Below are 13,029 nucleotides of genomic sequence, written 5' to 3'. Positions count from 1 at the left end.
TCCATGTAATCGGTTCCCTCTTTCCTACCCATTCTCCCTTTACCCTCCCTGTTTTGCCACTCACACCACTGGTCCTATAGGGCTCATCTGTCCTGGATTCCCTGTATTTTCAGTTCCTATCTGTACCAGTTTCAGATTCTAATTTGAACTGACACCCAAACTCCGGGTCTGTTTCCCCTCAAAGGCGACTCCTGCAGATGGGTGTCTACAGCTGCCAGCTCCTGAACAACCTGGGCCTCTGCTGCTTCTATGCCCAGCAGTACGATATGACCCTGACCTCGTTCGAACGCGCCCTTTCTCTGGCCGAGAACGAAGAAGAGACAGCCGACGTCTGGTACAACGTGGGACACGTCGCTGTGGTGTGTTGTTGCTCCAGTCTGCTTTCTCTGACAGGAAAGGTGGCCAGGAGGTCGTATGAAGACTGTCATCCCCCACGCCCCCCAGGTGTTGTCAATTCAGGTGGCATATTGGGTTTCCTGCTGGGCTGCTAGCCACAAGGGAAGCAGTTCATGGCCACCAGCATGCTCTGAGGGAGAAAGACAAGGCTGTCTCTCCCAGAAAGCTTTACAGACTCGGAAGCCTACAGAGGCAGTTCTACTCTGTCCTGTAGGGTTGCTGTGAGTCATAATCGACTCAGTGGCAGTAAATTCAGTTTGGAGTTACAGGCACCTGCAGCCATCACAACTCATTTCATGCCCCCAACCAAGTTCAAACCTCTTAGCAGAACTGGGGCCTGGCTGCAGCGGGCGGTGGGGGGGTGGGGTGGGAGTGGGGTTGACAGGAGGAGTGGGGGAGGAGGTGGCAGGAGCGGGAGGGTGGGAGGATGCTTCACATGGTGAACAGGTGCCCTTGTTTTGTAGGGGATAGGCGACATGAACTTGGCCCATCAGTGCTTCCGGTTGGCTCTGGTCAATAACAACCACCACGCCGAGGCCTACAACAACCTGGCTGTGCTGGAGATGCGCAAGGGCCACGTGGAGCAGGTGAGTGAACTGCAGGAGGGTGGGGACTGTCTGCTCCTTCAAAGAGCCGTCCCACGATAATTTGTATCAGGCCTGTGTTTGGATCCCAGCCCTGTTGCTTCTTCGCCGTGCGACCTTGGGCACGCTCATTAACTTTTCGGAGCCCATCAGAGGACACGTGACTTTGTTATGACAAAGCAGCTCATCCCCCGTCTTCCCTCCATTCGCCATCTCCCATCCACACTCTAGTTGGCTGGGACCCTCGGTGCCGCCCTTGAAGCCTCCCCTCCCCTCCTGCACGTCCTCCAACCTCCTCACCCTGTTAAGCTGGTTCCTGTGGCGTCAGCTCTGATTCACAGTGACCTGGTAGGACAGAGGAGAGCTGCCCCATGGAGTTTCCCAGGCTGTCATCTTAACAAGAGTCTCCTTCTTGTTGTTTGGTGCCATCGAGTCAGTTCCAGCCCATCGGGACCCCGTGCACCACAGAACGAAGCACCGCCCTCCCGGCCCTGCACCGCCCTCACGATTGCCATCCTCACAGCAGGGGTGTTGCAGCCACAGCGTCAGCCCGTCTCATTGACAGCCTAACTGTCTCGCTGCCCCTTTGCTAAGTCTGATGCCCTTCTCTGGGGACTGATCCATCCTGACCACATTCCAAAGTATGTAGGCTGGGTTCTCGTCCTCCTTGCCTCTAAGGAGCACTCTGGCCATACTAATTCCAAGACAGAGCGGCACGTCCTTTTGGCAGCCCATGGTACTTTCAGTATTCTTCGGTCTTCCTTAAACTCTCACAGGCATAGGAGGCAATTGAAGACACCATGGCTTGGGTCGGGCACACCTTAGTCCTCGAAGTAATATTTCTGAGAGCAGACGGCCTCAGTTTTCTTCTGTGGCACAGCTCATGGATGTAGACTTCTGGCCTTTCCGCTGGGAGCTGAGTTCTTTTACCCTGCTCCATCTGCGCTCCTGGCACCATCCACCCCCCGCCAGTCCTGCCCCCCTGCAGGCCCTGCTGTGACCGCTGCCTCCCGCCCCTTCTCCAGCCCACCATCATCCCTGTCCAGACGACAAGAGCCTCCTAGCCGTCCTTTTGCCTTTGTTTCAGCCTTCTCTCTTGCACCCTCCCCAGAACACCCGAAGGTTATGTTACGTAAGATGGCCTTATTGCGCCTGTGCTTAAAACCCTCTGTTGGCTTCTCTTCCCACTTATAATGAAAGGTGGACTTCCACCAGTCTGCAAGGCCACACGTCATCCGGCCTCTGACTCCTGCGCCAAGCACCGTTTCTGCCACTCCTCTCCCACCCTCTTCCCGACCCTCCTGCTGCCTGGCTGGTCCACAAGCACTGTTCTGCCCTCAGCCCCCCACCCCCAGTTCTTATTTTATCAGGGAGTTTCACTGTTACTTGTAGAAGTTGTACTGTCAGATGCATGGAAGCAGGAGCAGTTTCTGGACTATGCCTGCTGTATTCGCAGCATCAACACCAGGGCCGAGCACGCGGGAGGTGCTCAGTAAGCGTTTGTGAAAAGAGGGACGATATATAAAGTAGGGTGATGCCCCTGCCAACCGGAAGGTCTGTCTATGAGAACTGCTGGCACAGGGAAAGCATAGCACCGAGCACATAGTAGGTGCTTAAGAAACGGTACTCTCCTTCTATAACAGAAGTTTAAAATGAAAAGTACATTTACATAGTATTCATGGCAGTTGAATGTAGATATTACATCCCCCATCTTACTCTTTCTTTTTAAGTGGTATTTTACTGTGTTTCCCGTGAAGGTTTACACAGCAGCGTGGATTCCCCTCCAACAGTTTCTGCGCCAGCTGCTCGGGGACAGAAAGTCAGTGCTCCACAACTCATGAATGTTCGCCTTGTTTCCCTGCTGGCTGTTCGGGGAACCCATGGATCTGGTGCCCTTGCCCCCTTCCATCCTTATCTTTGGTTTACAGTGATTGTTGGCCATTTGGTCACCTCTCTCTGTCATCAAGCTGATTCCGACTCTCAGCAACCCTACAGGACAGGATAGAACTGCCCGTGTGGGTTTCCGAGACGGTGAACCCTCTTTACAGGAGTAGAAAGCCCCGTGAGTGGCTGCTGGTTTTGAACAGCAGACCTTGAGGTTAGCAGCCCAACGTCAATCCACTATACCACCAGGGCACTTTTGGTTTCCGATAGGTCATTTTATTATTTTAATTGTGGTCATATTTTATTGTTTAACATTTGTTTTTATTGTGGTTCGGGTGAAAGTTGAGAGAGGGAGATCACAATTCATACACAGCTTGCTTCTGCATTTACGTTTTAGGGGTGGTAAAAGTGAGCTTGGGCGGAGGGAGACAGCTCTACCCAGGGTCACAGGCAGGGTCAGCAGCAAGCCAGGACTCAAGCCTCCAGCCCAATGCCCTGACAGGCAGGACGATACGTGCTCCCCAGAACAAGGCGGAAATGTCCTGTCCTCCATGGATGTCCCTGACGTAAATAGAGGATGGGTTTGCATTTTATAAACAGAGGTTGATGATTCTGAAATGATAATGTGCTCCTTACGCAGCTCGTGACTGCATCCTTACAGGAAGCTGGGGCTTCTCCAGGTTTTCCCTGTGTCCACAGTCGTGATTGTGAGTCTATGTGAAGACTCACATAAATGGGAATCAAAGCGTTAAGGAGGATGGTTCTCTAACTAGAAGCCTACACAACTACACACAGACACAGAACTGTAAACCTACACAACTGTATACATTGTTTACACAACTTTACACATGACAGAACTATATACATGCACAGAACTATAAACACACACAACTATGTACCACTGTACACATGTACACAGAATTATAGACATGCACAACTATGCACAGCTGTACACACTAAAAACTGGAATTTCCCCTGCCAACGCTCTGTATGTATTTAAATTTTTTTACAAAACAACCTTATCAGCTTTAAAGTATTCTCCATTATGCTTAGTACATTTGTCAAATATGCGATTCCATTCTTGGAAACATTTTTTCAAACTCATCTGTTTGGATGACTGACAGCACCGCCCTCGTTTTTTTCTTCACCTCTTCTACATTGTCCAATCGCTGTCCTTTCATGTCCTTCTGCATTCACGGAAACAAAGTTGCCCAGAGTGAGGTCAAGTGAGTAAGGTGCGTGGGGCAAGAGAGGCATGCTGTTTTTTGCCAAAAACTGGTGCACTGAGTTGGCTGCACAAGCAGGTGCGTTGTTTGGTAGCAAAACCGGTCCCCCATCTACCACAAATCAGGCCTTTGTTGTCGCACACTGTTATGCTATCTTTTCAGAACCTCTGGATGTCCAGGACAAGGTTTGTCATCAATCGACATTTCACCTTTTTTGAAATGAGAAAACCACTTATACACTTGAGTTTTTTCCTTAGTGCTGTCCTTTTAAGCTATGTTCAACATCACAGCAGTTTCTGCGGCATTTTTCTCAAGCAGAAAACAAAATTTCACAGATGCACGCTGTTCTCTTAAAGCCACCACCACAAAAACAGGTTCAAGCAAAACTGCTTTTATGAAAAAATTCACTGTGACCAGAGAGAACCTTCCCAGATGATGCTATTGGGAGCACTGACTCAGAGCGAGTTGCTTGATGGTCAGCGGAGCTGTTCTCTATTGTTGGTTTTAAAAAAAAAAAATTTTTTTTATGGCACCCCTAGTCCACATGTACAGAACAACACACACTTGTCCATTCTCTTAGGTAATCTTATCTTGAAGCATTTTATTACTGACATGATTTGGGAAAGATATCTGTAGTACTTTGCATATCAGTAAATTATCGTATTTCATGAAGAATGTTACCTGCAGGTAGCACAAGATTGGGTTGATAACCTAGAAAAGGTAAAGATCACAGATGCGATTCTGGAAAATACTCATCCATCTTTGACTCTTCTTTTTTCTTTCTACAGGCAAGGGCACTCTTACAAACGGCATCATCTCTAGCCCCCCACATGTACGAGCCGCATTTTAATTTTGCAACCATCTCTGACAAGGTACTTCCTTTCTTTACTGATTTAGCCTCGCATCCGTTTCTCCTTCTCGTCTGCTGTAAAGCCAAATGCAGTAAATAAGGAAACCCCAACCTTCACTTCCTGGGAGAAAGGAGTTTGGTTTTTTACACACTTTTACGATGGGGATTTGTAAAGTTTGTAGAGAGATGGAGTTAAAAGATAATGGGATTTTTCCTGGAAGTTTTTAAACAAGCCCCCTGCCCCATCTGCCCCACCATAGACACATCGTTACTTAACACAGTTTCATTAACTTTAAAGAAATGTATCATTTGAATACTGACTAAACTTAATATCATTATCGGTGGACTTATTTTGTGGACTTCAAAATACATCATGTCACCATCAAAGGGGTGCTCAGTCAGTCACCTGGTGTTGGAGGGGCTTTGAAATTGCTTATATCCAGGGAGCCCTGCATAGGATCCAGATTACAGATCACATCACTCCCAACATTCTCGTCCCGTTGTGCAATGGAGAATATTAGGGATGCTGTTTCAGAGGAAGACCTTCAACAAGACGGATTGACACAGTGGCTGCAACAGTGGGCTTCACCTTGTCTGATCATGAGGACGGAGCAGGACCACACGGTGTTTCCCTCTATTGCCCATAGGGGTCGCTGTGAGTCACAACCTGATGACAGCGGCAACATTTTAGCTAGGACCAGTTATGACTGGGGCAAGTCAGTTGTGATCCAAAGGCTAAAGGAGCCATGTGCCAAATTTAACATAAAGAGAAAGCAAGCAGAAGCATTGACTTAACTTCCACCTCTTTATACTCTTGGCTATTCAGTCAGAGTTTTTCAGGATACTTGGTAATGAATCATTGTTCTTGTTCACATGTGAGCCTTCCTGGGTTCCTGGGCCCTCTTGTCTGGCTATGTTTTGTTTTTAATTTTTCTTTCTCAAGAGGAAGCTAGTCCCTGAAGATACCACGGTGAAGGATTGAATCACTTACTCACCGTGTGAGTGTCACCGTTAGTCCTGACACTTTTCCTGGGAAACATTCCTGTAGCAGGAACAGGGGAGAGACTTTGGGAGGCAAAGGAGATGGCTAACAACGCTGGCTGTGGTGTTAGTCCAGGCAGACTAGAGAAATAAAATCCAAAGACATTCATATGTACACAAGAAAGAGCTTTATATACAAGAGCAATTGAATATTGCAAAAACATCCCAGCCCAGTCCAGATCAAGTACACAAGTCCAATATTAGCCCCTATGTCCGATACTAAAGTCCTCTTCAGACTCACGAAACACATGAAATGATGCCGAATGCAGGAAGATCACAGGGCAGTGGGTGAAAAGTCTTGTGGATCCAGTGGTGTTGCAAGCATCTTAGTGCTGGCAGGGGCCTCTCCATGGCTCCTCCAGCTCAGGGCACTAGCGTCGTTCCATGTGTGTTGTCAGCTGCAATGTCTCCCAGGGAGTGAGCATGTGCCCCGCCTCTATCTCATTAGCGCCTCCAAATGAGGTCATTAAGCTGCCACCTGATCGACAGGCTAAATGCCACCCCTTCACTCTTAATCCTCTCAGATTGACAGCAGTTTATGTAACTACCACAGCTGCTTAATGGCTGGCAGGAAGAACCTTTGCAGTCCGAAAAACCTGGTAAAAATGTTCATTTTGATAGCACAAACATGAAACAATCCTCCTTCCCGTTTCTATTTTGGAAATAAAATCCGTCGTCATTTTTGAGCCCTCCCGAGCCCCTGGGAAATGCTAACTAGGTGCTGGGCTCACCTTTTCTAGTTCTCCCAGCAACCCTGGCACCCCTTGCCTTTCCCTACTCAATTTTTAAAATGTTCATTGAACTGATACTGTGCTCATGGAGGGTCTGTGCACTAGGCACTGTCCCTGGCAGCAGGGCTGCAGCAGTAGCTAAGTCGCCCTCAGGCACCTTCCCTTCTCCTGCAGTCTGAGGTGCAGAGAGGCCGAAGAATTTCCCTCGGTCACGTGCTCATGCTTTTCTTGCACACCACCCTAGGGATTCGATCACGTCCGCATCACACCAGGGTAGCACCCAAGTGGACAGAAAACTGGCTTGAAAACAGACGTGCTGATCTTTAAAAGGCAACCTTACTTATGTTTCCAACCCACAGACATGTTACTCAGAAATGGTCAGAAAGGAACGGTGCGTTTCCCACCCTAGAAAATCTCCCCTGCTTTATGAGTGGTACAGGAACCCAGGTGCCTCTGGGAGATTCAGATGGCGGGTGTTTTCCTTTGGGAATCTGTCTTTGACGCGAAGTTCACAGGACATCAGAGCCTCCCTTTTGCACGGTTCCCACGGTTATTTTTCCAACATGATTGTGCTGCTGTCAAACCTCCCTCGTCATGTGACTGTAATATAAATGAAATGGGTTTTGTTGTATTTTTTTTGCATGGCATGCATGCCTGACAGATGATTCCCCTGTCTGAGTCATGTTTCTGGAGTACATTGCAAATAGCTTTCCTGAGCAGTGGAAGGGACGGCTGCTCTGGCACGCCGATGTCATTTTATGGTGATAATCCTGTCAGTGATGGGAACAGACGACGTAACCAGGCAGTTCTGACGGACCTGGAACAGAAATCATTTGTTGCAGTTGGTTATTTTGACTTTCCCATGGTTTTTTTTCATGATTTAATTATAATCTGGGTGAGAGGATTCTAAAATCAGAGTAATAATACGCAAGTTGACGCTGAAGAATGCTTTGAATTTTTGCATTGTGTAGATACATGTCTCTTTTTAAAATTTCTCTACTCATTCCCCAACCCCAACTCCCACCTCCTGCTCTTCTGCTGGTGTTTCGTCCAGACCGGGGATCTGCAGAGAAGCTACGTTGCGGCTCAGAAGTCCAAGGAGGCGTTTCCAGAGCATGTGGACACGCAGCACTTAATTAAACAGCTGAAGCAGCACTTTGCTACACTCTGATTGCTCCTGAGACGCGATGTGTTCCTACAAAGGGCCATTCCACAAGGGAGGGAGCTGTGTGTGTGTGTGTGTGTGAGAGAGAGAGAGAGAGAGACTAACAGACGGATGTCTGCTTGGTACGAGTGGAAGTGGAGCATAAAAGAGGTTAAATCGGAATATGAAATGAGCATTTTTAATAATAACGTAGGAAGATTACAAACTCGGGGACCTACGCATTTGTAATTAGACCACGAAACCGTTCCTCCTGCTGATGGTAACTGCCTGTGTCTAATGTGTAAGAACTATTTTATTGTACGTTCTTAGTGTTCTTAGGCTGGCCATTAGCCATCGTGTGGATTAAAGGAGTGGAAATCCGCCTGCCCAACTACACTGGTGTGGTGTTAGAAGTCTGGGCGTATCTTAGGGAGAACCTTTATTTAGAGCTAATTGTACTTCAAACTATTTTTTATGAAATATTTTTTGAGGCACCTTGCATTTCCCCTGATATTGTACTTTACAATAAATCAGTGTGTCTCACCATCATTCTGCATTTCTCTTGTGTTTTTATTTCATGCATCATGGTCCAAACAAGAAATCCAAGAGTCCTGGAAATCAAGTAATCATTATTTTCACTGTATTTGAGATGCTGTGCTGCCAGTCTTCCCAAAGAGGTGCTTCTGAGCCGTCACTTTGTTAACAGGAGAAAATTGGTGTAAGGCAGGAAGTCGCAGGCTAGGAGGCTTTGCTGTGGTCATCCCTGGGAAGGCTGGGCTTTATCGGTTACGTCGGGTGGCCCGGACACTTGGGACAGGCTTGAGTTTGACTCTGACTGGCTTAGTGGGATCACCATTGCACTGTTCACCCAGGAGCTATGTTCCAGGGGTCAGCTCACTGTCTTGTCCTTTAGAATCAGCTCACGTGACCGCTCAATTTCTTAGCTCCATCCAGATTGTTTGAGCTTTATTGATATTTTGCTCAGATGCTATGATGTTCAGACGGAACAGAGTTGAACTCAAGGAACGATGGGATGCTGTTTGGTAGAAGGGCAGCAGCCATGAGGAAGACTCTTGAGGACGTGGATTGACAGCAGTGGCTGCAACACTGGGCTCAGACATCCACAACTGTGAGGATGGCCGAGGACTGGCGTCGTTTCTTTCTCTTGTCGAGAGAGTCGCCACGAGGCAGAATGGACTGCATGGCTCCTAACAACAACCTGGAGGCTGGAAGTGAAGGAGCCCTGCTAGCGCAGTTGTGAAGCACAGGGTTGCAAACCAAAGGTTGGCAGTTCAAACCCACTAGAAGTTACATGGGAGAAAAAACCTGGGGACCTACTTCCATCAGGAGACTAGCCTAGGTAGCCCAAGGAGGCAGCTCTGTACGTCTTCTAGGGTCACCATGGGAGGAGGACAAGGGTTTCCACTCCTTAAAGACTTAAAGTCGTCATGGAAGAAGAAAATGTTTTAGAATTGCTTGCAGTGGTAAGTGCACAACTCTTCTTGATAGGATCGAATTATTGAATTGTATGACGTGGGTGAAGTGCCACTAAAACTTAAAAATAAATAAATGCATGATTGAATGATTAAACAAAAAAGTTGACAATCTCATTTCGGAAACCCACAGGGCAGCCCTCCCCTGTCCTATAGGGCCCCAGCTCCTTGGCAGTGCGTGAGTGAGAGTCACCATGTGTTGGATTGAGCTCATTGGCACACAGCAACAACACGGACTGGAGGAGATTGAGTGATTGTGCAGATGACGTCCTTCCTGCAGGAGGGGAGCAAGGGCGGCGTGGAGTCACTGGGCATTGACAGGACCATCACACCTACAACTCCGGTTCTCGTTCCTCCAGTTTATTCTTGAAACTTTCCTGGTTCTTGATGTATTAGTGTTCCTTTAGCTCTTAAGATGACACACTTTCATATTTCCTTATATTCTATTCAGTAGATGTAAGGTTTATAATGTGAGTTCTTAGTGAATTTAAAGTCAGAGCTGATAATGATGACCCCCATTGACTGAGACTGGCCCATATGCCGGGCCGGCCCTGTTGTAAGCACTCTGAATTCCTACATTTATGTCCTACTGCAGTCCTGTGGGCTGCTAGTCGCAGCTTACTGATGAGAAAACAGGCACAGGGAAACCAAGTAACTTCTCCAAGGCTTTCCAACTGGTAGAAGCCAGAGCTGGGATTCAAACCCATGGCCTCCCAAGCATGTACGCTAACCATTCTGCTAAATCCCTCAATGTTCCTTCTGTAGATTTACTGTCATAACTTAAGAATGAGTATTACATGCGTTTGTAATTTTGAGGAGGGGACCATTAGCACATGAAAATAAGCCCCCTTAATGGTGCTGTCGGGTAAGCACTGGTCTGTTATTTGGCAGCTCGAAACCCGCTAGTCACTGAAGGAGAAAGATGAGGCCGTCGGATCCAGTAGAGATTTAAAACCAAACCCCAAACCCTCTTTTGCAGCAGTTCTCAACCTGTGGGTCACGACCCCTTTGGGAGTTGAACAACCCTTTCACAGGGGTCACCCGATTCATAACAGTAGCAAAATCAAAGTTTGAAGTAGCAACGAAATAGTTTTATGGGGTGGGGGGGGTCACCACAACACAAACTGTACTACAGGGTCATGGCATGAGGAAGGTTACGAACCACTGCTGTACTGGGTGGCTGTGAGCCAGAGTCGAGTGGATGGCAGCGGTTATTAACACCTGGAGAACATGAATGAGGCATGTTTCTGAGAGGATAAGACGAGACCAGGTCTTGCAGGTGTTTCAGTTCAATGTGAACAGCAGTGCAAAGATGAGTCTGGATGGCCAAGGGCAATGACACCGGGACAACCTTGTGCCTCAGAAATGAAGGGCCTCTTTGTAACAGCGTTATCTCTGGATGACACAGCCCCCGGCTTCTGTGACAGCCTTTCTGTAGAGGGAGCATCGGCCATTGTCTCCTGCCACGGCTGAAGAGAGGTGTCCATGCCAGAGAGAACAGATTGTTCCAAATGAGCACCATCGCTGCTTTCCTGCATTTGATGGAAATAGCATCTAGCAAGAGGGCCGCCTGCGCTGAATCATTGCCGAAGCCAGAAATCCATCCTTTCCAAAGACATCTCTTCTGAACCAGTCCCCTCCGGCAGCGACTGTTCTGTTACATTTCGGAATGCCACTTCCGGGGACCAGACCACCCACCAGGATCGAATTGATGCGTCGTCATCAGAACATTCGTAAACATGTCGGTCTGTCTACTTTGGAAGGTGGAGTTTCCATTTTTAATCCACCTGCAAAGGCTGCTTCTGCCTTCTTTGACGGACGCCCTCTCAAAATGACAGTGTTGGCATCCCTGAAGGGCTCAAATCATGTTCTTCTGAAATCTTGAGTTTGGGGAACAAAAAAGCCTGGGGTGCTCCAAGGTCGACAGTGACTGTACACTGCCCTTGATACGATTGAATGAATGAACTATTGTATGATATGTAAATTGTGAACCAATAAAATGGGAAAAAATAAATGTTCAAAAAAAAAGTTAAGACCATGTATTTTGGGGGGTTCAATTCAATCCATAACACTTGGGCTCTGAAAATTTTCCCTCTCAATGCCTGATTAAAGTCAATTAAATAATATATTTTTTAAAGTCTGTAGGAACATGATCAGGGCTCTCAGCTCATCTTTGGTGTCTTCCTTAAAACACTTGATCCATCTAAGAACTGCTGTTCTATGTGGGACAGTTAACTTATCACAAGCTTCCATTGTTTGGGGGAGATGTCCACCTGAGTGTTGTTAAAAATTGGATATCAGCCATGACCTCTGGTTTTTGGTGTCTGCAGCCCGCCCCCCGTTGCACCCTAATGCGTCTGAGACAAGCGTGATCGTGAGAGGGTGTATGCAGCCATCACTGATTGCACACACTTCTTTAAACCTTTGGGATAAACCCACGTGTGTATGAACTAAAAATAAAAGAACATTCATAGACACCCACCAATGCTACACTTAACCAGTTCTCACCACGAACTTTGTTAATTGCAGACTTTTAAAAATAAATCATTTTAATGGGGGTTCTTACAGCTCTTAGAACAATCCATACATCAATTATATCACACACATTTGTACATATGTTGCCACCATCATTTTCAATACATTTCTTCCTGCTTGAGCCCTCTTCCCTTCCCCATCCTCCTCTCCTCCTGAACTCTTAATAAATCATAGATTATTATTTTCATATATTATACTGACCGCTGTCTCCCTTCACCCATGTTTCTGTTGTTTGTCCCCTTATATGTCGATCATTGTGATCAGTTTCCCCTTTCTCCCCCTTACCCCTGCATCTTCCCCCTACCCTCATGGTATCACTACTACCATTACTGTACCGGAAGGGGCTTATCTGTTCTGGATTCCATGTGCCAAGAGCTCTTATCTGTACCAATGTACATGCTCCGGTCTAGCCAGGTTTGTAAGGTAGACCTGGGGTCATGATAGTGGGCAGGCATGGGGGGAAGAGGAAGCATTCAAGAACTAGAGGACTGTGTGTTTCATTGGTGCTATACTGCACCCTGGCTGACTCAGCCCTTCTTGTGACCCTTCTGTGAGGGAATGTCCAATTGTCTACAGATAGGCTTTGGGTCTCCTCTCTGATGCCCCTTGTTCACATCTATAGGATTGTTTTGGATCTTCTGATACCAGATCGTGTTACCCCCTCGTGATCACACAGGCTGGTGTGCTTCTTCCATGTGGGCTTTGTTGCTTCCCTTATTGCAGGTATTTTGTTGTTGCTGTTAAGATAAGGGTTTTCAGCTGGGATGTGAATTTAACTGTTCAGAAGACAACAGAAGTTCTTCAAAACACAGGGACAAGTCTCGGGACAATAAGGAACCCAGAAATTGGGTTTAGGCAAAAGGCCAATACTGGGTAGCTCTTAACTCAAAGGACTAGGTAAACTGGAATGACCTGGGGGCATGTTTCAGAACTCCAAAGTGGTTGTCTCCACTCCGATTTTAGAAAACAGTATACAGTGAACCCTCATTTATCGCGGTTAATCAGTTCTAGACCACACCGTGATAAATGAAATTCCGCGAAGTAGAATTCCTTATTTGTAAATCAAATATTTTCGTAGTTAGAGCATAGAGGACATGAAAAAACACCCTTTAGTCACCATTACACTCGTATTATCCAATTTATTA

At 47.1% G+C, this 13,029-nt stretch overlaps 1 protein-coding gene across 1 annotated transcript in view; it reads left to right on the top strand.

The window, feature by feature from the left end:
* TTC8 (tetratricopeptide repeat domain 8) overlaps positions 1-8,405 on the top strand; it is a 38,629-nt gene extending 30,224 nt beyond the window's left edge. Inside the window, exons 12-15 of the mRNA XM_004699067.4 lie at positions 185-359; positions 861-983; positions 4,879-4,962; positions 7,767-8,405. Of these exons, the coding sequence (XP_004699124.2) occupies positions 185-359; positions 861-983; positions 4,879-4,962; positions 7,767-7,883 (499 nt within the window). The 3' untranslated portion in view covers positions 7,884-8,405. The remainder of the gene's footprint in view (positions 1-184; positions 360-860; positions 984-4,878; positions 4,963-7,766) is intronic.
* The last annotated feature ends 4,624 nt before the right edge of the window (positions 8,406-13,029 follow it).

Source organism: Echinops telfairi, unplaced genomic scaffold (genome assembly GCF_000313985.2).
Source record: "Echinops telfairi isolate 266 unplaced genomic scaffold, ASM31398v2 ScPeMD7_18;HRSCAF=68, whole genome shotgun sequence".
Taxonomy (NCBI): domain Eukaryota; kingdom Metazoa; phylum Chordata; class Mammalia; order Afrosoricida; family Tenrecidae; genus Echinops; species Echinops telfairi.
This window is presented reverse-complemented; position numbering and strand designations above follow the sequence as displayed.